This window comes from Cynocephalus volans, chromosome 5 (assembly GCF_027409185.1).
Source record: "Cynocephalus volans isolate mCynVol1 chromosome 5, mCynVol1.pri, whole genome shotgun sequence".
NCBI classification, from domain to species: domain Eukaryota; kingdom Metazoa; phylum Chordata; class Mammalia; order Dermoptera; family Cynocephalidae; genus Cynocephalus; species Cynocephalus volans.
Genome location: NC_084464.1, coordinates 28,277,326 through 28,303,445, shown reverse-complemented (window position 1 = coordinate 28,303,445; position 26,120 = coordinate 28,277,326). Strand labels below are relative to the sequence as shown.

Below are 26,120 nucleotides of genomic sequence, written 5' to 3'. Positions count from 1 at the left end.
CAGTGAGGTGGGACACAGGGCCCTGGGCAGAGGTCAGACCTGGGTTTCTAGTGACAGGTTCCATGCTGCCCAGCTTTCCAGTGACCACACAGAGCCCCCACCACCCTCAGCTTCCCCTAAAGCCTGTGAAGCACCATCACTTACGGGCCAGTGACCATCTTGAGAATTTATGATTTCAGCCTGAAGTAGCCTAAAAGAGTTAGGACTTCAGTTTTGAAAGCACCCATTTCAAGGTTCAATGCTGGCCACTAAGCTTCTGCCCAGATCCTAGACTCTGTAATGTGGTTCAGCTTTCAACATTTTTACTGGCTTCACCATTATAATCATATTCCTCTCTCTGCTCTCAAAATCAAAGTGTTCAGTGTATACACTGTACACCTTAACATCTGTGTGCCTCTCAGGTGGTGCTTAAGAGGAATTTCCCAGCTCTGGTTCTTAGCAGGTAGAACTTGTAAAAGCTGTCCTAGGTGGGTGGCCGTGGGCAGGCTTACCAGGCACAGCACCGAGGTGACGCAGGATGGAGCCTGTGTTATTGGGAAGGACGGTGAGGTTCCATCCATGCCTGCAGAGGGAAAGATGAGGGATGTCACAGACTGGCAGGGAAGGATGCCATCTAGTCCCAGAAGCAGGGACAGGAGATGCCCGTATTACCTTGAAAAGGGTTCTGATTTCCCCACGGGGAATCCGCTGCCATGAGTGTTGGTGTCAACCTTGCCGCAGTGCACAGCCACGTGACAGTCCTTCTCTTCCACTAACCTCCAGTACTCTTGCTGCAGGGAGAGGAAAGGGCTGTCAGTGCCTCCGCGGGGCCCGAGGCCAGAGCACAGGTCACCTCTCAACACCAGAACACTGAGATCCAATGTAGTTTCCGAGGGTTTGCAGTGCCTCCCAAAAGATGCTGATTAAGAAACCAGTGACAGGATCACGCAAAATGACTGAAGCAGGGTCTCAAAGAGACACCTGCACACCCGCGTTCTCAGCAGCGTTCTTCACGACAGCCAAGAGGCGCCCCATTCACAGAGGAACGGGTAAACTAAATGTGATATGTCCACACCACGGAACGGTATTCAGCCTTTAAAAGGAAGGACATTGTGACACATGGTACAGCACAGGTGAACCTTGAGGACAATATGCTCAGTGAAATAAGCCAGTCACAAAAAGACAAATACGGTATGACTCCACTTACACAGAGACCAGAATAGTCCGATCCACAGACACAGCAGGTAGACGGTGGCTGGCGGGGGCTGGGGAGGGGCGTGGGGCGGTGCTGTCACTGGGTACTGAGTTCCCGTTTGGGAAGATAACGAAAGTTCTGCAGTGGACGGCGGTGACAGCTGCACAGCAATGTGAATGGACTTAATGCCAAAAACTGTAGACTCAGAAGTGGTTAAAACAGTAAACTTATGTACGTTTTACCACCACAGCACAAAAAAACGATTATATGAAGCGGGGACAAAACACAGAAGCAATAGTAGGAAAGAGACTAGTTCCCACAGTCCTGCTTAGATGGTCATGAAGGCGTAACACTGGGCCACACACGCCGCCTTCCACACTTGTCAACGGCAGCCCCGGCTATAAGTGCGGGTCAGCAGGGAGTGGCCAACACGGCACATCTGGGCTACAGCCCAAGCCAGTCTCATCAGAACTGGGGGCTGCCCTGGGTGGGCGGGACCCGTACAGCAGTAGTTTTGAAAAGCTTCCCAGGTGATTAGTGAGAGCCATCTAAACAAACGCGGGGTCACAGCGCGGTCAGGAATGTGTTTTGATGACACGTAAGCAGCTGCACTCAGCTTCCCTCTAAGGAAACTTGCCCAATCGGAGGCACTTTTCACCTTGTTTCCAATCATTCCAGGAGCATGCTGTCATCTTCCCTGGTCTCAGCAAACAAGCTGGAACCGCATTTAAGGAAGAAGTGCAACAGTGAGCATTCGGCATCATGCGGCACAATTCGGCACAAAGCACTGCTACTAGGAGTGCCAGTCCAGGTGTCCATGACACCACGTGACTTCCACACAGAGGGGCCCAGGCTGGAGGTGGCATGTGTCCACAAACCAAGGAAGCGTTCAACGTCGGGAAGAGACTGGATTCCGGACACCGGCTTCCTTGAACGGAAGGAATGAAGCTCAAGTCTGGGGCCCGACCCTGCCACCACCCGCTGAGACTGAGAACCAGCCCCTGGTGGGCTGATAAAGACAGAGGAAGGGACTCACTCTAAGTGGTGACCCACTCCGGTCACCAACCACCAGCCTCTTTCCTGAGACACAGAGCACAAGAGGCTAGGCAGAGCAGGACTGGAATTTGAATTTTAGCAAATCTTCCCTTTGTGTTTAAATATTTACACAACTGCTAGAGCAAAACCCAGACTTCCAGAGGGGATTAATTCCCGACTAGAGCACTGTAAAATGAGCTACCCTTCATTACACACTACACAGAGCAACAACCCCTGCACTGTCGAGAGACTCCCTGAAGGACAGATGTTGCAAAACAAATGCCTCTTTGTCCCTGTCAAATGCTCAGCCCCAAAAAGTTTCTTTCATCTGACATCTCTGCCACCATCATGAGTGCTCTGGGAGCAGTGGTGACAGCTACACATAACACAGTATCAGGACTCCGCTGACGCTGTGGTTGAAGGAATGTGGGACGGTGGTAGCTCCATGTGGCCTGGGCAGGGCCAAAACTGGGCATGGGGGGCGGGGGGTGTAGGCCACAGCATGGAGACTGGTGGCAGCACCCGGATATAGAGCTAAGGTAGCCCATGCACATCGGTCGAGACCTACATCCTAAATGTGAACATCGGGTTCCCCGCACTAGGGAACGGGGCTTGAGCTCTAGGGCTGCACTTCCTGGGCTTCAGACAGTGTGGACCACATGTCAGGAGTATGAACCACATGGTAGCAGTGTGGGGTGACCAGCCAACCTTGTTTGAGCAAGAAAGTCCCAGGAAACCTGGGCAAAACAGCATGGCTGGATCCCCTAGTCAGCATGTACATATGGGACAAACCCACCCCAGATTTTATTTTAAAGAGGTGGCACATATTACAGAGAACGAGGTGAGGCTGCAGGCCACATGTCCTCCTGCTGAGAGCCCACTGACGTCAGCAGCTGAGGTTCACACAACTGGACTGGGCACCGGCACCCAGATCTGCTCTCTGTCCTGCAGCGTCTTACACAAAACCTCCCCCTAATTGATCTGGGCACAGAAATGCTCACTGTCTCTCCAACCTCATAGGAACTCAAAGAAGAGAGTTGGCAGGAGCACAAAAATGGCAATCTGCCAATCCCATTAAATAAAAAAATAGAAGAGAAGAAGAAAAGCACAACTGTGGTTTCAAGGGATTTCAAACATTCTCTTGCATAAGAGGCACACAGAGGACGAGGTGAGAAGCAGCCTGGTGAGGAGCGGGGAGCGGGGACGTGCCCAGAATCACCCCTTGGACTCAGCAGCTACTGCCTCTAGACTGGGGGAAGTCAAGGAGAAGCAAGGGAATCTCACTGTCTTCATTATATCATTTTTTGGCTTTTGAACAAGTTTAGGTTAGCCGAAGTTAAAACTTCTGGCTGCCCCCAGTGCACACTCAACATGGAGAGTGAGCTTGGTCCCCTGGGTCCCTTTAGTTCCTGAGGCTCCAGGAGATGGGGCATGGCCAGCAAGGAGCTCCCCTCCACCTCGCTGAGTGGCTCCAGCTTCACGGGAGACAGCACAAGGTTCAGGTTCAGGTCAGGTTCACTCACCTCGATTTCAGCTGGCGCAGGCTCCTTGCTGAAACACATGTTCATGATATTTCTTGCTGTTCGATAAAAAGTTGTTAGAGAAACAGACCTTCCCTGAAAAACAAAAACACAGGAGGAAAGCTTAAGAAACCAAGCCGAGCACTAGCCTCAGTAGGCCACACACACCTGTCCCAGGCCTCTGCTGTGTGGCTTCCCTGCAGCTGTGGGACACTTGGCATCCTGAGTTAATGACAAGCAGAGAAGGCAGAATACTCTCTAAGGATCATCAATTCACAGTGGCTGGCAACAGGAAAAGGATGACTCCACCAACCATAACCACCACGAGGTGCAAACTGACCTGTTATCTGTCGGGAACAGGTAGGCTGCCAACCCAGAGGCTGCAGCAGACACACTTGCAGCATGAAAATCCCCTCCAAGGGGCTCCACTCACAGAGCATCTCGCACTGTAGGTCCCACTCCTCAGCTGACCCCACGTAAGGGGTAGGATAAAGGTTACAGGACCAGTGAAGAAACTGTCACAGGGTGAATACCTCTTATCTGAAATGCTTGGATTTGAATTTTGGAGTATTTGTGCTATACTGCAGTGAGCATTTCCTTGGAGTGTCATGTTGGTGCTCAGAAAGTTTAGGATTTTAGATCATTTTGGATTTTGGTTTTCGAATTAGGCATGTCCAACCTGTAGCAACTATGACTGACTGGAACTCAGGACCAGGGATCCTGGAGGACAGAACTCAGAACCAGGGATCCTGGAGGACCCTGGAAGACTTGGGTGACTTGTACACCCTTAGTGTCCTCACCACATGACAGGAAGATGGATGAGCAACCTCACTCTGAAGTTGCAACCTGGTCAGTCTCTTGCCGTAGAAGCCACACACCTTCCACCCTGCATGTCCATGGGGAGCACCCTTCGAGCCTTCAGAGGTCTGACATCACGCCCCTCTGCCGCCCCATTCCCAGTAATGTTCAAAATGATTTACTCACGTGGATAAAACAGCTGACTGTGTCAGTGTGGGAACTGGGAGTTAGTTCCTGCTTTTACCCGTCCCACCAGGGGGACGGCCACCAGGACACCTGCCTTCCCCTCTTTCTTAACCAGGCAAGTATACTCCTTGACTACAAAAATATGTGTTGAGCACCATGAGGGGTCAGGAAAGGTTTCCCTAACGAGGTGACCCTGGAGCCTTCCTGTAGAAAGGAACAGCCTGGAATGGGCTGCAGAGTCTGCTTATCATTGGGTCAACAGTCACAGCAGCCAGTACAGCATTGTCACATTTGGCCTTGCATGCCCTCACTACTAGAAGAGTTCTAGTTAAAAAAAAAAATACCCGTACTTCCACACAATTCCAAACTTCTTCCAACTCTGTGTTCGTTAAAAATGCAACTACAAGAAGGGCTCTAATTTTGTATTTACACATGCAGAGCAGAGCAGGTGGAGGTGAAGATGGCCACCAGCGCCTGCCAGTCAATGCCCAGGATGCCAAGGGCCATGTGTTCCTGGCCCCTGCGGGCACATCCCCGTGGCCACCTTCGCCCACGGCTGAGTGCCAATGGATTTTTTTTTTGGTAGAACATGTGTTTTAAAAAAACAAAACAAAACAAAAAACCTCTTCCTCAGATCCAACACATTCTCCTAGAACTGGCCTTCTTAAATCAACGGTATCTCATTTCAGGAGTTGACTACTCAGCTCTAACAAGGAAGGCTTCAGAGCAAACATTCAGGAAACACCAAATAAAGTGCTCCCGAGCTCACAGTTCAGTCCGACGTCACTGTAGCGGAGGAAACATCATAAGAACTGCGTCCTTGTGCGAGTGTCACTGAGTGTACATGCACACACCTAGTTGGCACAGCCAACACTCCTCAGCTATGTGGCACAGCCAATCTCAAAGGACCACCATCAACTATGCGGTCTGTCACTGACCGCAGTGTTATCATGTGGTACATCTATACCTGGACCGCCTTCTCCCTTTTCATAAAGATATTTCAGAGGTCAGACACAAGCAGGCTACGGGTTAGCGGCTGCAGGGCCGTTCTCCACCCACCATGGCCCAGCTGCACAAGGCAGCATGGGTGACGGGAATGCGGATTTAAAGCCCAGGAGACCAAACCCTCTTTGGACCTAATTAACAGGAAAACCTGGAGGCAGACAGGGCACTTCTTTCCACAAAAGAGCACAAGGGCTAAAGGCTAGGAGCGAATGGTGCACAGCTCAAGGTGGGACTGCTGGGCCTGAGCTCAGAAAGGGAAGTGGCAAAACCAGGGTCCGAGAATCAGACTTCCCATGTGCTCCTATATGTGGGACAGAATCTGAAGCTGGTGTCCTCTTAGCCAAGCTGGACAGGCCAGAGCCTGCAGAGAGGCAGCCCCAGGCAGCTGGGGGTGTGGGTGGGGTGAGGTGAGAAACCCATCAGTCCAGCCACACCCACCAGGCTCCTTGGGGTGGGGATGGCTCGAGAGGCTAAGATCTCGCTAGAAAACATCACCCCCCCCGCCCCCAGTCAATCCAGAACTGGGATCACAGGAGCAAGTCTATGCCAGGCAGTGGCCTCCACATGGAGGCCACAGAGGGAGATGAGGCAGGGGGCAGCTGCCACGAGGGCCAGTGCCTGCACTGCGCTCACAGCAGCGAGTGTGCTCAGGACGGCCTGTGCTGCGCCAAGGCCTGGCAGAACTGGGGAGAACATGACACACATTTCAACTGGCCGCTCTCTTCCCATCCCTCCCTCCACAGCATGGTCATGGTGAGGCCTGTGCTGACAGCTCTATCAGGGACGGCTCTGCAGAAAGACCTGGCCATGCTGGGCTGGGAGCTGGAAGGTGGTGGGTTGTGCACAACAGAAGTAAGGAAGCAGAGAAAAGAGTGCTGGGAGCCCACGGGGGTCTGGTGTGGCCTCATCCCAGAACTCCAGCTGGGTCTGAGCACCAGGATGAGATGGGGAGCACACAGGGGCAGGCACAGGACTATGGATGCAGGAGAAACACATGCAGCCTGGTGACTTCATCCCTGGCCCAAGGACACATGTGTGTGGTGCCTGTGAACACACACACACCCACACACACGTCTCTGAATGAAAATGAGATCCCAAGCCCAGAGCAAACCACTCACCCAGTTCACAAGGGGCAGGTCAGGGCTGGCCGCCGGTGGCCAGATGCCCAAGAACTGCATTCTGACCCCAGGACCTCCCGGCCTCCCTGGATGACCGCAGACATTCTCTTCACTACAAATGAACTACAAGGCTCGTGTTGAAATTTAACTGGCATTGGGTCTGTACTGGAAGATGGCACCTGTAGGGGTGCTCTCTCTTTGCCCTCCCACCATGTCATGCCAGGTGGACTTCTCAGCCTCCAGAACTGTGAGCTGATGCTTTTCTGCTCGTGATCAATGATGCTGCCTGCGGTAACCTTACAGTAGCACAGCGGCCACCCCTCCTCACTGCACCAGGCATCTGAGAGCGCCCACCCTGTGCACGGCCCCCACCTGCTCCCTCTCCCATTTCTGCACCGTGACGTCACGGCAGGAGGCCCCTACCTTATAGATGCACTTGTGGAAGTCATTGAGGACGCCCTTGTCCTCCTCCTCCTCCTTGACCACTTCTTTTTCCTGAGCGAAGAGTCGCCGCCGGCCCGTCTTGACCTGCGCCTGCCCCACCTCTTTGAGCTTGCTGCGGAAGCCGTTCCTGGGGGCCACGCCGTGGATGAGCCCATTCTTGGGCTCAAAGCGGGGCAGGGGGTGGAACTTGTGGTGGTCGTTCTCTGTGTGGCCCTCCAGCGGTCCCTTGCGCTTCTCCAGGATCTCCTTCTCCTGCAGCACCTCCTTCTCCAGCCGTCGGTGCTCCTCGGGGGACAGGGAGTCGTAGGAGAGCAGGTACTGGCAGTAGGCCTCCTGCAGCTTGGCCAGCCGGTCCTGGGCAGTTTTGGGAATGCGCAGCATGTCTGCAAGTTTGTTCCACTTTTTGAGGTCAGTCACCTGCTGCATGCCACCCATCTCATTAATCAGCCGAAAAAAGCAAGCCAGGTCGAGCTCGCAGCCACCTGGGTTGGTGAGGGGGGAAAACACAGGGACATGAGCCAGACCTTCTGCACTGACCTATAGTTCCTGAGCACCTACTGTGTGCCGGGGACTCTGCAGTGAACAGCGAGCTCAATCTATAGAGACGCACATTATACAGGGATGGGCCAGGGCTAAGGCCAAGTGCTATGGAAATAAAGTGGATTACGGGGCTGCCGTCTTAGGTGGGATGGTCAGGGGAGGCATCTGAGGAAGTAACATTTAAGCAGGGATTTGACTGAAGGAAGGAGAGTTGGCCAGGGAGGTACACACTAGAGCAAGCCATTCTCACATGCTAGGAGGCAGGTGTGAGGACAAGAGGAGATGATCCTGGGCATGGGGGGAAGTGGGTAGGTAGGTAGCAGACCCCTGGCTGTGCTTAGAAGAGGAGCAGATCAGGATAGGGATGACACAAAGACCAGGGCACCACCCAGAGCAACTCGAATGTCAGAAACCATATACACACAACACGTGTTACCAACTCCCAGTTCGCCTTCTCACAGCCCCCAACACTAAACTCGCTCACTCACGCAAGGGGGATTTAACTGCAATCCCACCAGATTTTGAGGGTGAAGCGCGACGCTTGTGTGAGGGCACACGGCAGCCTCCAGCCGCGCAGAGCAGACAGAGGGGCTGCGTATCTCAAAGGAGGGGCAGGCTTGTTCCCACCACTGCCCTCACACAGTCACAGAACGGGGCCAGGGCACAGCACAGCCCCACTGTGTGTCAGTTCACAGCCAGGACTCCAGCTAGATGGGAACTGGAAAAGCACCTGCAAACTCCCTTTGGCCAAAAAAGGAAAGAAAAAGGGGGGGGGGGGGGTTGCAGCCAAAGTCATTGTCAAAAAAATGCTAGGACGGCAAAGTAAACATTATGAACATTTTAAATCTTCAGAGAACGGGGATATGATTACGTCAAAAGTAAAACGAAAAGCAAGCACGGCTCCCGCAGAGCACAGACAAGGCAGAGACCCTGCAGACACAGGGGCACAGGACTTACTCCATGTGGCACAGCAGTGGATTGATTGGATATGAGCAGTGGAGCAGTGGGGACATCAATGAGGAAAATGCCCCAGCCCAGGCAGCCCCTGACTCGCTCCAGGTAGGACTCAAGGCGGGTCTCTGACCCGCAACTGAGAGACCCTAGAGGGAGGGCTGGCTGCGCACTGCCTGTCTTGCAGAGGTGGGCAAATGAATGGGTCTCCCGACCCTGCAAAGTGGCTTAGAACACAGGGAAAACTAGAAGGGAGGAAATCCAAACTTATGTATTTTTCCTTAAGGAGATCATTATAACCCAATGGCACCTGAAAAATCACATGGTGCATGCAAAAGAGTTAGTTCTTCATGTAATCCTCACCTGCTACAATCACTTCCCCATTCTGCTAAGTGGCAGAGCCCCCTCAACACCCATGGCCAAGTCCCCAGTCCCCCTGGGAACAGGGGTGTCCCCAGGGCCAGGGGTGCCCACCCTCCTGCATGGATGCAGAAGGCACATCCATCGAGGTGGATTCTGAGAAATGACCTCAAAACTATTAAGTCCCTTCTGCTGCTGGAGGCCTCCCTGAGGAGTGGGGTGGGTCAGCAGGTCCTGGCAGACTGTCATGTGCTTTATACGTGTGGGCAGTAGCAAAGAGTGCAGGCACAGCGCAGTGCGTGCAGCGCCTACCTGGCTTCAGGGCACATGGAAAATTTTGCGTGTTTCACCCAGCTGCACATCCTGCTACAGACAGGGGGCCTCACTCTGGGTCACTCAGTGGTGTAAGTGCTCACGGGCACAGTCAGAAAGTGTGTGTACCTGCACAGCCTGTTCCCTATGCCACCGCCTATGACGTGCCATCCCTGGCAACAGACCACAATCCCAAAATTCTCCCAAGTTAAGTGACTCTCACTCGGGCACTGCCCTGAAAGGTGCCTGCCGGGAGGAGATGACACCTCCCATCCTGCAAGAAGCCTACCTTACTACCAGTTCTCCACAGTTACACAGCTGCCACATGCCTTCTTGCCTTTGAAAATTCGGGATCTCCAAAACAGAGGCTCCTTGTTTCCTTCCAGGGGCCTAGAGCTGTTCGTGGGAGGTGTGTGGCCTTACCCGGCTGTCCCAAAAGGACACCCCACCATGCAGAGCCCACTGGGCCCTCAGCGAGCGAGTTCTTCCCCAAGGTGCAGGAGTGAGGGTGGGAACGGGGAATGGGCCGCAGGAGCAGCTGGGGCCCACCGCGTGGTGAGGTCTTCCTCACAGCAGGAAGCGTGTGTGTTCAAGGACTCACCACAGTTTTAGCAGGGCAGCACCTGGTCTCAGCAGACATTTGAACATGCCTCCTGATCTGTGGCCTTGACAAGGGCCCAGTTGGTCACCAGAGAAACTGAAGCTCAAGGAAAAGCAAGAAGGATGGAGAGACAAGGACCACAGGATAATAGGCCGGCCTGAAATCTATGAGTGGGTCATGGGCAGAACTTCAAACCCCCCGCTCCCCAAATTCCTACGCTGAGCCCTAACTCCTGGTACCTTGGATGTGAATGTGGTCGTATGGGTGACATCCAATAAGAGATAAGGACACAGACACACACACAGGGAAAACCACGCGAGGACACAAGGAGAAGGCGGCCACCTAGAAGCCAAGGAGAGAGGGCTCAGCCTCCAAAACTGTGTGGGATTCCTGTCATTTAAGCCAAACAGTTGGTGACACTTTGTTATGGCAGCCCTAGAAGTGGTCTTCCCTGCCTGTCTGGACCCTGCCCAGACCTCGGCGGTGCTGGGCAGCAGGTGACAGCCCAGCCGGGGGAACACGGTGGGAGCCCACCACAGGTCTGACCCCATCAACACCCCCCCTCCTCTGGCCCCCAACTCCCAGCACTTGGGGACTAGGGGCTTGAGAGCTCTGGCAGGGGCGAGCGGGCCGAGGGGACGGGTGGTGGGCAGGGAGGGCCTCACCTATGAGCGGGAGCTCGTCCATGGTGATGCCCTGAGATCTGAGGTGCTTCTTGATGCAGGCCAGCCGCTGCACGTTGGGGCCCCAGCGCCGGCCCAGCTTGTGGATGTGCTGGATCTGCGTGACAAAGCGCATCTCGTCGTTGAGCTTGCACTCGGGCCGCCAGTCCGGAGGGGGGATCACCCTGCACATCCCGTGCTTCTCCACCTGAGCGCGGACCGACTCGATGTAGACGAGCGGGTCGTGGAACTCCTTGGCAGAGGGCCTGAGCACGGGGATCTCGGCCATGGCCGCCCAGCCGGCCCTGCCGCCCACCCTCTCAGCCCTGCCCGCCTCATGCGGCCGGGGCGGGGGCTCGGCTTGCGAGGTAGAACGATTTTCACAGGAGGCGCCGTCCGCCTTGCCGTGTGCTTGCCTGCCCAGCGCGCTCTTCCCGGCCGTGGCCCGCTTGGGCCGGGTCCTCTCTGGGCCACGCTCGGGCACCTCCTTCTTCACGTGTCCGTTCAGCAGAGGCCTCTCTGCCGGGGCCCTTCTGCCGGGGGCCTCAGCCACGCCAGCTGCCCCCTTCATTTTCTTGGGGGGCGACTGCGGCTTTTCCGCCTGGTGTGCCTCTTCCAGTCTCCTCTTGGAATTCCGCAGCCCCTCCCTCAGCTGCCGCCCCCCCACCTCCTTAGTGCATGACTTTGGGTTCAACCTGCCACTGACCTTGAGGCCATTGACGGCGGGCCCGGTGGACTTGGACGCCCCCCCGAGGGATAGCACCTGTTTGCGGGTTTTTGCATTGCTACTTTCAGTTTTCCCTGAGATTGTGTGGTTGACAGCTGAACTGGGCTTGTGGGGATTGGGTTTGGTTTCCTTGATCAGTTCTCTCTTGGCTTTGGTGTATGTAACTGTCCCCTTAGTCACCGTGGCAGTGTACTTCACAGTTTTGGATGGTGAAGGTCTGACTTCGCGCATCTTTTTGGCACTGGTTGCACCTGCACCCAGGGATGACATTCGAGTGACTCCATTTACCTTAGAAACCTGTGGAAGTAGCAGAATTAGAGAGGGGGGGAAAGCAGAATTAGTACCTTTACCTGCCAAGACAGTGACTGGCCCAGCCATGAGGAAGGGCTGGGGGAGCTGGAAACAACCCAGCCAGCTGCCCACCAAGAAGAGACATGGGGATGCCAGCAAGGGCAAGCATGTCACTCATGCAGGAATAAACTGTGACGCTCAGCTGCAGAAACTGCATACAACCACATGCCTGTCCTTCTGCACAAAAATAGACCGCCTGACACGAGTGCTGCCCAGCGGGGTTTCCTGAGTGTGTTTTCATGTCAGTGTCTGTTCCCATGACTCTCCAGGAAATTTGGCATTTCACACTGAGGACCTCTCCAAGTGCCTGAGTCACCTGTCACAGGTTTATGAGAGGTGACAACAGCAAGATCCTGCCCATTCGCTGGCAGTGGGGGACATATATATACACACACACATTATCCCTGCTCTGAAATAAGACTTGTTTGCTATTCTTTACATGTTTCACATAACAGCACGACCTGCCCACAGAATTTTTAAATCCATGTGGTGAAAAACAGAATAACAAACACATCATGGAAGGAAAAGAACAGCAGCACCCGTGCAGCTTGGCTCTGCGTGACCCAGAGGTGTGGCTGCAAACCACCCACAGCTGCCGCCACCGTTGACACTGGTCGGAAAGGGCCCCAGTGGATAGAAGACGGACACACCCAACCCGCTCTACACAGGTGGCTCCTGGGATCCTGCTCCCTGCCAACACCCACAGCAGGTCTGCAGGAACTGGGTACATGCAGGCCGCCTCTCTGCACTGGCTGTCTTACAGGACACGGTGGTAACTCTGTGACACACAAAGGTGACCTCATCTCTACAGAGAAAACAGGGAGTGACACCAGTGGACACCAGAAATGCTTAAACTCCCAGACAATGCCGCACTTGCGGTTTCAGGGTTCATGTCCCCGCATCACGACTCTGCTGCTACTGCAGCTGCGTGGACTCTTAACACATCATCTAACCTCTTGGGCATCACTTTTTACCTACAACATCAGTTTAAAATCAGGAACTCTGGTGTTTTATAGCCACCATCATCTCCAAAGAGGCAGCCTAAATATTACACAATAACTAGGAAACAGAGCAGAAACAACTTCTCTTCCTCCCCAATAACCCAAAGGAAGGTGCCAGGATGCAGGGAGGCTGCACTCCAAGTCAGGAGAGCTGACCCAGTGTGTCATGCCCCCTTGGCAGTGAGCTCCGTTCGACTCCCAGTGCTGCCATGAAGCTGTGCAGGCTGCCCTCACTACTACTAGGCAGGACTCCAGGCATCGGGGACTGATTTTTAGTGACCTTTGCACTAAGCCCAGTCCTGGCCCAGGAATATGCACAGTTAGTTTAAATGGTGGTGGAAAAAGAGTAGATGAATCCCAGAATCTCTCATAATCCCAGGAGAGACTGTCAAAACAGATCACTGGGCCCCACCCCCAGAGTTTCTAATTCCAGTGTCTGGGATGGGGCCTGAGAATTTGCATTTCAAGTGAGCACCAGGTCCCAGGTGATGCTGTGTTGCTGATCTGGGGACCACACTTTGAGAACCACTAAACCAAATGTCACATTATAAAAACATAAATATATAAAAATATAAGATATAAATATGAATATAAAAAATACAAATATATAAAAATATAAGATTACACAAACAGAGAAAGGAAAGAAGCCACTAAGACCTGCATTTCTGTATATGACACCAATTATATACAGTCCAATCAACACTGTTAAGTTCTTGGTATGACATCCTTGTGAGCCACCCCAAGACACTTGCTGGTGAGCACCTCAGCTTTCGCAGGCAGGGAGGCCCAACCCCAGGAGCCAGGACTTCAGGCCCATGGGAGAGGCTGAAGGGAAGGACCAGGAATTACATTTCGAATCCTAAGCCACTAGCTACGCTACAGAAGTGGAACTGAAGGGATCTGAAAAAAAGATAAATTCAGCAATGGCAGGGACAATTTTCTGTGGGAAGTACCACTAATTTGGAAGAGGAGGGATGGGGAGGACTGCAAACCCTACCCATTTTTAGTTGTCCTTTGAAATGCTTCTATAACTAAAACCAAAACAAGACAGAACAGTAGAAAAACAAAAGCAGACAGTACACTGGGCTGTGGCCGGTCTCTATTTCTAGCATCAAACACACAGGGAGGGCAGGTACCAGGACCTCAGGAAGCCAAAACTCGGAGCAGGCTCCATCTACATTCCAGATGGTGTACGCCAGCCTGACTGGTCCCCAATCGCCTTCAGCCCTTGAGGGTGCGGCCTATTCCAATGACACACCCAGCTCACCCTCACGCGCAATGCATGATACGACTTCATCTCTAACTGAACACAGGCAATCGCCTGTCTAAATGGCAAACTCCAGATGGCGCTGGACATAGCCAACTCCTACCGAGAGAAAGTCCAGCTGTCAGCTGTCACCTCTCGCTGACGTTCAATTTAGTGCTTCTCAAACATGGGACTCCTGAAAATCCTTGGGGGAGCTTTAAGATAATACAGATTCCAGTCCCTCCCCCACAAATTCTGATCTAATTAGTGAAGATAAAGAAAGGGCATCAGTATTTAAAGGGTCTCAATGTTCCCACAAGTCCTTCGGCCTGACCCGTCCCCAACACCACTGTTCACCTTCAGGGGCCTGGGGAGCCCCACATCTCTCACATTCTATCTCAAGTAAGAGTGCAGGGCGCACACATCTATCCAGTCTGGCTTCTCAGGGCACCAGAGCTTCTGGCCAGGTAGATTGTCCAGGGAGCAAAATGTTCTGCTTGGTGGAATTATATGTATGTCACTATCTTCAAAAACAAAAGGATCACCTTATTGCTTACATATTTCTCTATACCTAAATACTGGCTTATTGCCAAGATACGCTTTCAACTAACTTGCCTGATCAGAAAAATGAGTCACTCTCTATTCATTTTCTTTCTCATTTTTATAAAAGCCATCTTCAAAAGTGTCCAGCCAATACCACACATGCATGCTCTAAGACTAAATGGATCTCACCCACAATGCAGAATAAACTTTGAGAGAGAAATAATTATGCAGGCTGAAAAGGGCAAGTGTCATTGGCCGTAATCCCTCTTCCCACCCAGGAGCCCACCCAGCGTGCCCGCGTTTTCTGCCTGCCACCAGAGGCCAGGACACAGTGGACAAGGGGATCAATATGTCCCACATGCTGTGCCATGTTTCCTAAAGGTTAAGGATAAATAAAACAGAATCAACACCCCAGCCAGGTGCACTGCTGGTGGAAAACCCAGGACCACCAATCTGACATAAAAATACCCAGTCCAAGGTCTGCACTTGCCTCTAGAGAGCCAGCAATTAAATTAGAACCAAAGAAAACAAAGGAATGGAGAAAGGCTTCATCTTACCTTGCCACTGAGGATCTCCCTGCAACCACCTCTATATCAATTAAAATCCCACACACTGAGTTTCAGCTTAAAATGCCCCGGTCACGGGGCCAGCGCAACTTGAGGGAGGTCTGATGTCACTGCTGCACATCCTGAGGCAGCGCTTCCACAGAAGAGCACGTAAGAGAGAAGCCGTTTTAATTCACTGGAGAGTTAATGGAGAGGTGGCTTATGGCAGGACCCTCCAATACGCAATAATAAAAACACCTCGGTTGAAGAGCTTTACGTCATCTCTCCAAGTTGTGTTCTCGCTCAGCTCTGGTGTGCATTTCTGGCTTTGCAACCCACTCCTCCCAACCCAGACCGGCAGAAAGTTTGCAGCTTGTTCTCCTTGGCCCACAGCCACTCGCCTGTCACCTGCACCTCAGGTGATTCCAAGCCCACGGCCATGAGGTTATAGAGAAACCAGTCCTAGTTGAACAAATGTGACTTCAACTTAATACACAAGGCTGAGAGCCTTCAACTTGGCTAGCACCTTTATGAAAGCCCAGGGCATCCAGTATTCCTTCCTGACCTCTTTCTTAACAACAGAGACTTCACTTTAACAACTGCGCTGAGCCTACACTATGATCCTGTGCTTACTGTATGTAAAAACATAAAATCCCCCTCCACCCTTAAAGGTGTTTCCCTGGCCCATCACTCCCACACGATGCTTAAAACAACTCAATATGATGACAGATGAAAAGGAAAAGCACTCATTTCCGAAATGACTCTGTGACGTTTTTAATTAACTAAGCAAAAATGTTTTAGTCGACCAAGCTTGTTGTCAGTTCAAACATGGATTTCACTGTGAGGCTTTCATGCCCCACAAGAGGGAGCCATTGAGCCGGAGCCCTCCACCACTGTTCACAGCAGAGGGCAGCCTGGGGCTCCAGAAAACAGTGGGTATTTGGGGGTGTCCAGCAGCAGGATGGGAAGGGAAGCCCTTCAGCCAAGGCCAAGGCTCTCCAAAAGGAAATCCTGGGTTCTGGCAGGGACTCTAAGTGTCCTTAGAAGTATGAGGGGTCTTCAGAAAGATCATTTAAAAATTTGTATTACCTTTAAATTCTATTTTTCCATAAACTTTTTGATTTGTTTTGGTATCTTTTTTGGTTTGTTTCTTGTTTTGTTTTTTGGCAGCTGGCCTGTAAGACAACCCAAACCTTGGTGTTACAAGGCCATGCTCTAACCAACCAAGCTAACCAGCCAGCCCTTTGCAAGAACTTTTTGAAGTTCCCACATATTGTAATACCTGCTTCCATTACAGATAACTTAACTGAGTCAGAAATACCACACCACAAACACATGCAACTCAAACTGCAAGAAGAATCTCATGAGAAGCAGAAGATCTTAGTTATTTCAATAGCTAAGGCAACTTTCTATTTTCTCCTCTGGATGTTCATATTTCATTTTCCAGAACTTTAAAAGAATACTCCTAATTCTCTGGCCCCCTCAGAATCTTACAAAGCCAGGACCCTTCCTTCTGCAACCCCTGTACATTTTCACCTCTCCAGGCTGGAGCACCCAGCCTGTCTGCTGGCTGCCCACCCCAGCTGATCATTTTCTTCTTGGGGTGACAGCTCAGCCTCAGAGTTGGAAATGAGAACCCCAGGTGATCACATTTGGTGCAGCCAAACAAAGAGTCCATAGCGTCACTGACAGACCATATAAATTTCTTCACAAATAAAAACCTCTGTCTTACCTAAGGATAAGCTCCTTGGATTGACCACCCAAATCTGTTAACTGTTACTTAATTTAAACATAACCACTCTTTCAGGAAACCAAAAGGAAAACACCAATCACTGCTTTGTTAGACACCTACCACACATCCAAATTACTGTCCATGGGCAGCCCCAGCCTTCTGACAATTCCAGGGCTGATGTCGCAGAGCATGTGAATCCCATGACTGAGACAGCTCACTGAGACTAGAGGGTTGGCCAGACCCTTCACAGCAAGAAAAAGTCTTCTGTGAAGTGCGTACTCGTGTGTTCTGTTGTGGGATCATGGCCCTTAATAGCCCTAAGAACACAGCATCACTGAAGGCACAAGGGGGAGCTATTCTAGTGCAATAAAAAGAGAGTTGTCGACAGTCCCTCCACAGGGCTCACTAGAGCAAGCAGGGCCAAGTCACTTCTCAGCAGCACCCCCTAAAACTCTACCCTTCCACCCCACCCACCCACATGTCATACAATCACATTTAACCTTTTCTTTTAGGCTAGCATAAGGAAATAAATCATATCTGAAATTCAAGATCAGAGTATCCTTTGGGCCCGTATCTCTCACACAGCTAAAAAGATGAAAGGTCAGAGTCTGATCATTTGCATTAAGCAGTCACAAAGGGATCCGTGGTTTGCTTTTACTGACCTTATTTTCAGAGTACTTAACTAATGGGATCTGATGGTTTCAAAAGTATCCCCTCCTTTCTCACAATGTCCCTGTGACAGGAGTTGGCATGATTGGCTCCAAAGGAACAATAGGGCCCAAGAAAGTTAAATGTCACATTGCAAGCCACAGTGAAGGTCAGGGTCAGAACTAAAGTAGAACTAGGAGCCCTGGGTCATCCTGTCTGGGCTGATTAGAATGGAGGGAGGACCGAGGAGGAAGTAGAGGAGGGAGTAGTACCGGGAAGAAGGGAAAATGTGATGGGAGTGGGTTCCCTTCAGCACCTGTGGGTCACCCCAGCTGAGCAGAGGACACTACCATGAACCATGGAAGCAGAAGTCTGCCCCGTAAAGGGCACCCCAGGACCTCTCCTCCAGGTCACACGTACATGCCCTAGAGCCAGGGGCAGGGCCGTCCCAGGGCACTGGCTGCTCCTGCAGCTCTTGTCCAGCTGTGCTAATCCCTCTCATTCTTACAAAGGGAAACCTGGAACTGGAGGGCAAGTGCTGAGAGCTGTAGGTGAGCTATGGAGGGCAACTGAGATGAGAGGTGCATTCCCCCCAACACTATATGTGCCTAGGAAGGAGAAAAGAGTGTGCGTGTGTGCGCGTGTAAACATGACAACAGAAACAGTCACCTCCACACCCCTTATGTCACAACAAGTCCTACAGGCCTGCCCCACAGATGTGTCCTCAGGCAGGAAAGAAAGATCCCGGTGCTCAACTGGATACAACCTCCAGTTGTAACATGGCCCAAGTTATACTCTAGTATTAGATCTCACCACAGGTAAATTCTGAATGTTTTCTGCTTTTGCCTCCCCAAAAAAGCACAGCGGGATGTACAGAACACAGATGAAAAACCAACCCCATCCTGGGGACCAGAAAAACAGACAGGATGTAGTCATACTGAAAAAGTGTCACCACCATCTGTCTGTATGTGGGTGGATTCTAATTCTGTTCTCATTCATAAGCAAAAACCTTTGCAGGAGAGCTCGGTAAGAGTTCCCATCGGGCAGGCCAGCATGGGTTGGGGTGAGGCAGCACAGACACGGACCCCAAGATGTGGTGCTCCACTGTTTAAAATATGCTAAGTCACTTGCTTACTGTCAAGACAGCAAAGGACGAAGAAGCAAATACCTGTGCATGGTGGGAACATGATAGTGACGGTTCTTGCCTCGTGCACCCCACCCCAGCTGAACAGCTGCATCATATTTAAAGGTACAGGTTAAGATTGATAACGTGTTGCATGAACACACAAACCTGTCTACCTGCCTGTGCATGAATACAGTCACATGCTCACCTTCAGAGAGAAACGTTCCTAATGCTAGTAAGAAGGGGAAAGACCACAGGTAAAGAACACTTCAACCAAACGATGCGTTTCACACCACAATGACCATGTTATAATCATTGTGGAACACTGCCAATCAGGAAATCTCTTCTCTGCCCTCCCAACCTTGTTTAGAATGTATCTTTAAAGATTACAGTCTCTAGTCCACTCTAGAGATAATTATAACACTGTTAAAACTCCCAGTGAAGAAAGTTCATTCAATAATCCCCATGACTCACTGGACTTTAAAATGGCATGTGGAATAGGAGTGTGGGTGGTCAGTGAAATGCCACCTGCCTTTGTTCCTGTCACCCACCTAGGGACATGAAAATTTTAACAGCGACAACGGCCAAGCCCTGAGGCTTTCTTAAAAGCTGCCCCAACGCCATCTGTGTTATCTAATGCGAACTGTAACGGGCAGTGGCAGGAGGCAGTCAGTGGGCGTCCACCTGAGCTCTGCTGGTGCTACGGTGCGGGCCTCAGTGGCCTTCAGTAGAATACATGCTGCCCAGCCGCACCCCATCCTGTGCAGACCGCTCAGGGGTGAGCATGCCCACGCCAGTTCTTCTGCTCACAAGTCCTGGCGATGATATGAGAAAGAACAGAGAAACAGACCAGGATCGTCCATGGACACTATGAAAGCTGAAGGCCGGTTTCAAGGCCTAAGTTACCTGCTCTTGACCTAACATGAGAAAAATGACCCATTCCCCACTCCTCTACAGCTCAGAGGGAGCCCGGGGCAGGAGTGGTGGGAACAGGGTAGTGAAGACGGACAAGTGCCTTTTCTCGGAGAGCGCAGCAGCATCAGGGATGAAAGTGGACACGCAGCTGGCCCAGCTCTGACGGGTCTTCATAGGATGAGTGGAGCACACTGGGGCTCCTCTGTGCATCCTGCCGGCTCCCTGAGCCCTCCAAAGATGAGCTTGAATTGCTGAAATGGGGAGGTGGGTTCTGCACACAGGCAGGCACCCCTGGCTGGGCCTTACCTGCTTCCGTAAGTCCTGAGCCGACCGATGCAGAGGGGGGTGGTGGTGGTTGGCAGCAAGCCCCTTGGCCGAGGAGCCTGGGGAGGGGGCCGCTGTGGGGTGGGTTGCTGACGCCTGCTCCCGCCGGCTGTCAGCCCGCTGATCGCTGTGCTTCTCCTTCCCGGGAGTGGCCTCTTTGCTTTTGTGTTTTTGAACAGGTTCTTTCTCCCGTGTTGTTGACCTGCTGGAACCATTGAAAACTAGAAAGGAAGGAGAAAACAAGAACGAAGTCACTACCTTCAGCTCACAACCACTACCATGTCACTACATTTTCTGAAGTCAAAAAGAATCCAGCATCAAGCACCAGACATTCAAGAGAAACAAGCAGCACCCAAAGAAAAATTCTAAACATCAAGAGATAAAATAAAATCCTGAACATATCCTTAAGAATTATTTGCTTTGGCTGAAACAAATCCCTACCAAAAAACCCAGCAGCCCTCAAGGATATCAAAATCACACCTTAAGAAATAGAGAGAGAGATTGAGAGAGAGAGAGAGAGAAACTAAACAGGAAAATAACACAAGCAGTCTCATTCCAAGAACGTGACCACCGTGAGTATAAACATAGAGAGGATCCGGAATAAGCAAACATGCTCTCAGATCTACAAGTCCCACGTATTGAGGCGTGAGTGCTGTGGATGTGTGTGTCAGCAGCTTTACCTGACCTATCAGCAACAACAGAGCAGGAAGAAAGTGAAGGCACAGCTTTGAGTTTCCTAGTCAATTCAAAACCAGCAATAACAGCTGACGATTATTCATGTCCACCACGAGCCAGGGGAACCATGCTACAGTCTTGAAGTGCACTGGCCTTTGGATCATCAGAACTATTCTAAGGGACAGGACATTTACAGATAGAGAAGGGGAGAGTGTGCCCTGTCCATGCCACCTGTCACTGGCCCATAAGTTCACCCTGACTCCAAAGGCCACCTTTGCCCTCCCCTGGCCTGCCCCTAGGTGACCACGAGCACCCATTCTCAGCATGCATGTTGGATCCTGCCCACTGTGTAGGGACGCACAGGAGAAACGCAATGCTTGGCGTTTGTATTGTACAGGAAACCCCGTGATGTTGTTCTTATGCATATTGCTGGAACTTGAAAGCTAGACAGACTCTTCAGGTCCGGCCCTCTCCATGGAATCTGTTTCTCTGTAACCCACCAGTCTCCCATCCCCTCCAACAGTCCCAGCTGCTGGTACCTATTTCTACAGGGAAGGACACCCTGTTGCTAGCTACTGTAGGCAGAGCAGCACAGGGAAGCCAGAATGAGCTCTTTAGCCATCATTTAATAATCCTGCCTGAAGGAGTCTTAAAAGGTCACTGTGTCTCCTCACCCACCTGGCATATGAGTGACTCTGGGCCATCCCCACCCCTACCGGGACTTGCAGAATTCACCACCTGACCAGGCGGCTGAAAGAGAAAGCTCTTACTCCTGGCATGAAGAAGCAGTGAGATCTCTCCTCCTACCAGCCCTCCAGATGGCTGAACAACAACTACCTACCTATCCCTAGAGGATTCCTGTCTCCAGACGTGGACCGACAGCCCGGTTCTTTCAATACTCACTCTCGGCTCACATCATTTGTAAAAGTCCATTAAATTATATTTATGCTCTGTAGGTTGCAAATACTTTTGTCATTTGCTTTTTCATCTGTTATGATGCTAAATCTGCTAACCAATTCTTTTAAGTATCTTTGCTATTATGCTCACAAAGTCCTTCCATATTTTTTTTACTCCCAGCTCGATTAAAGAATTATTATCAAATAAAAATTGTTTATATTTATGGTGTATGACACCATGAAATGATTAAATAAAGTTAATTAACATATCCATTCCCTCACATACTTTTTTTGTGATAAGAACATTTAAGATCTACTTTCTAGGGACTTCCAGTCAAGATGGCAGAATAGACGGTTCCCAGCATCACTCTCTCCCACAAATCAACCAATTTACAACTATAAAAATGTAACATCAGCAAAGCTGGGGCTGCTGGAGCTTAGGGGAAGAGGAGGAGAGACCTACGGAGTTCATGAAGGCAGGAGAAACCACAGTGAGAGAAAGAAAAAACTGCTCTAAGCGTTTCGTGCCACGGCCACTTTAAGGCTGGAGCTGCTGAGCGCATGGAGCAGGAGCCAGCAGGAGCCAGCAGAAGGCACAGCTGTGCCCTTCAGATGGAGTTGCTTAGAGGCAGCAGAGGAGAAGAGGGCCTTAGCAGCCCGCAGGACAGCAAGACCACTAATAGGGTTCCCATGGACCCACGCAGGAGAGAGGAGCCAGAACAACTGAAAAAAGGAGCCATTCAAAGGCCGGTGAGTCATCGCAAGGGACTGGCGCAGGGCCCGACCCATGGGAAGTGTTTGGAGCATGGGCGGTGGGGGAGATGGGCCCACCAGGGGAACACTGGGACACAGCAAGGACCACTCAGAGGGGGACTGGTTGGGAATGCAGAATTGCATGGGGTGCAGTTTGATGAAAAAACTCCAGGCCCAGATCAGAGTTTCTATGCAACCCAGGTGCACTGAGTATCTGGAGAGCCGGAAGTACCTATAAGGTCAACCATTAAACCCTGAGCTGCACAAAAAGTCTTCCCTAGGGAAACAGCAGCAAAGTAGCAATTTACCTCAACCACACAGCTCTAGTACTGGTTCCCACAGGAAGTTCCCCCATGTTAGAAGTAAACAAAGGACAAAAAACTAGTTCGGTCCCAGGCACACCACCAGCATTTTGGGGCCTGCCTGGGAACCAGAGGCTTGGAGATCCCTGGACCGGACCCCACTCCCACATCCAGGCAAACCACGCCAGTGCCTCAGGGCCTGCTCAGGGACCTGAGGCATGGAGAAGAGTACCAGACCCCCTTCCCACAACCAGGCACACTGAGCACACTGAGCCAGCACCTTGAAGCCTGCTCAGCCACCCGAAACATGAAGTCAGGAACCAAACCCCCATCCCACAACCAGGCACACCAAGCCAGCACCCCAGGCCCGCCAGGTGACCTGGAGCATGGAAAAAGGGACTGGACCCTCCTCCGACAACCAGGCACACCACACCAGCACCAAGGAGCATGCCAAAAACATCACCTCCATGTGGGTGGCCCACCACAGACACCACAATAACCATGGCTGCTGCAAAAGCGGCTAGATGCCACAAACACCACGCAGATGGTCCACCAGCCACTGGAAGTGCATTGACACAGAGTCACCAGCAGAGATAAAGAAAAGAAGAGGATGTCTCTCTCCACAAAGCCCATTCCAGAGAAGCATCTGTTCTGCGATAATATTGGGGGACCTGATCACACCTCTCAGCATTGGACAGATCATCTAGGCAACAAATCAACAGAGTAACCATTACTCTTTCAGAAGGAGAGAAGACATCTAGGGTAATTAAGGGGGGGGGAGGGGGAGGGAAGGGGAGAGATTGGACAAGGGGCATAAAGAATGAGTATGATTTGTAACAATATATATCCTAGTAATATTGATTTGATCAACATATCTCAATGTTCAACCCCCAAAATATGTATAATCAATTTTGATTCAATAAATAAAATAAATTTAAAAACAGATCTACTTTCTAAGCAATTTTCAAGTATACAGTACATTACTATTAACTGTACTCACCATGCTGTACAATAGGTCTCCAGAACTTATTGCTTCTATATAACTAACTTTGCACCCTTTGACAAGCATCTCTCTATCCCCTGAGCCAATATTTTTAAATAGTAACATAATCCTTTAAGTCTCTTTCTAATTTTTTTCTGATGAAATTACTTAGATTTAATTCCTTATTCCACTTACTATTTTGTATACAGTATAAGATAGGAATTTATATTTCCCATGTCTTGATTGGATATGAGCCTTGATCTCGAAGTTGCTTCCAACACCAGAGTTCAAAAAGTTTTAAAAAATAATCAATAGATACCTTAACTACTGAAGGAAAAGAGCATGCCACATCAAAATATGGGATATGATCCTACATTGCACAAAGTTCTGCTGGATACTCTCAGTTACAGGGAAAATGGAGAGCTTCAAACGCTGGCATTTATTCTAAGTGTAAGTAACTACCCACTGTCAGAAACCATCAATCATACCCAGGCTGGCAGTAACTGTGCTATCTTTCAAGACAAATTAAAAGCAACATCTGTAGGAAGTCATACTTCAATGTGATTACAAATCAAGCCAAGGAACATGAATCTAGGCAATTCTTGACCACTCACCAATTTTCTAAAGCAGTGAACACAGCTCCTTGAAACACAGCACAGAACAGTAGTTTTATTTTTTTTAAACTCCAACATCCCATACTTCTCTCTGCTCTTTACTGACCCTGAGATGTACCTCATGGTGCTATTAAGTACCAGTTCCATAATCACTTACTTTTATTTGGTTAAAAAAAAAAAAACTAACTACCCTATGGGTTGCCCCCCCCTCCCATAACAGTATATTTGCAGTTCAATTCCCAGCCCCGTTGTTTGCAACTGGGCAAGTGATTTAATCCTCAATTTTCTCATCTGTAGACTGGGACTAACAGGCATTCCTGTATCTTGAACATCTAGCATAATGTCTGGGATTTGGTATGTGTGCAACATTTGGGAACCATCATTACTGCATGTTTAAAAGGGCCATCTGAGGTTACTAATAACCAGATCTGTTCTTGCCTCCTGTCCCTCTCTGCAGACAGAATATAAAGAAGGCTTCGTTACAGCTGACCTGAGTACAACCTCCTACTGCTCAGGTCATTAACTCTGCCACACCGACAATGCCAGTCACGTCCCCCACTCAACTGCCAGACCATAGATAAGAGTGTTTCTGGGGAAAACCCAGAAGAGCCACCACTTGTACCCAGCTGCCTCTTAATGCTTCCCAGTATCAGTTTCGTGGGAAAAAGAGGAGTAGGTAATCACCTGCCTGAACAACAAGAAATACAACATTGAAAACACATCTCACATTTTCTATTAGTATTACGACTGACATGTTGGTCAGATCAGTGGCTCTCAAAATAGATTTGCAGACCCTTGGCAGACATAGAAACCCTTTTAGGAGATCTGCTAAAGTCAAAACTATTTTCATAATAATACTAAGACATATTCGCCCTTTTCACTGGTTTAACACTTGCACTGATGGTACAAACCAAAGTAGGTTAGCCAACAGGGGAATGCAAATCTAAACCACAGTGAGATACGACTTCACATGCACTAGGATGGCTATCATCAAAAAGACGGATAATGATGTGTGCTGACAAGGATGTGGAGAAACTGGAGCCCTACACTGCTGGTGGGAACATAAAATAGTACAGCTACTTTGGAAAACAGGCAGGTAAGTTCCACAAAAGGTGAAACATAAGTTTTACCATAAGACCCAACAATTTCATTCCCAGGGATGTACACAGGAGACATGAAAAATATGTCCACAAAAAACTTGTATGCAAACAAATGCTCACAGCAGATTTATTATTAATAGCTAAAAATTGGGAAAAAACCAAAAGATCCATCAACTGGTGTTTAGATAAACAAAAAGTAGTATATCCATAAAATGAAAGATTATTCAGCCATAAAAAGGATTCAAGTATTGATACATGCTACAGCACATTAAATGGGTATGTTGTATAATATATGATTCGTATCTTAATAAAAGTTTTTAAATGAGGGTGAACATGCTGGTGCCTCAGCATAAACAAAGGGAGCGGCAACAAACTATACTAGCAGTCATTTTATTTTTCAGTGCCAGGTACTAGCAGTTTAAAAAAGAAGGAAAGAAAGAAAAAGGAAAGTTTCGTTAACAAATGACCTCAGTAAAGCGATACAAATTGTTAATATTATTAAATCTTGGCCCTTGAACATACATACTTTGTGTGACAAATTGGGAGTCAGACATAAAGCACACCTCCTGTATACTAAGTACCCTCTCTACGAAAAAGCACATGTGTGACTGCGTAAGTTGCAAGCTAGCTCCTTTTGCACAGAATGACATTTTTATTTAAGTACTGATAGACTACAGCTCGTGGCAGCCATTTTTTTCAAAAATGAATGAAGCAAGCTTGTCTCTTTAAGGAAAGTAACCAGAGATTGAGTGTCCCTAATAAGAAAATTCAAAATCCAAAATGCTCCAAAATCTGAAACTTTGAGCACTGATGTGTCGTTCAAAAGAAATGCTTATTGAAGCACTGTGGATTTTGGATTGGGGTGTTTCTGAGAAATGCATTGTTAGGGGATTTCACTGTTGTGCAAACACCATGCAGTGTACTTAAACCTAGATGG

The 26,120-nt window shown here is 50.0% G+C and overlaps 1 protein-coding gene across 2 annotated transcripts in view; it reads right to left on the bottom strand.

Annotated features, from left to right (window-relative positions):
- The window catches only part of JARID2 (jumonji and AT-rich interaction domain containing 2), a 238,125-nt gene that overhangs the window by 14,761 nt on the left and 197,244 nt on the right, over nt 1-26,120 (bottom strand). For both annotated transcript variants that reach the window (XM_063097697.1, XM_063097698.1), the window contains exons 6-11: nt 19,844-20,082; nt 10,710-11,730; nt 7,260-7,762; nt 3,733-3,825; nt 652-770; nt 492-562 (exon numbers count right to left, since the gene is read on the bottom strand). In XM_063097697.1, the coding sequence (XP_062953767.1) occupies nt 492-562; nt 652-770; nt 3,733-3,825; nt 7,260-7,762; nt 10,710-11,730; nt 19,844-20,082 (2,046 nt within the window). The remainder of the gene's footprint in view (nt 1-491; nt 563-651; nt 771-3,732; nt 3,826-7,259; nt 7,763-10,709; nt 11,731-19,843; nt 20,083-26,120) is intronic.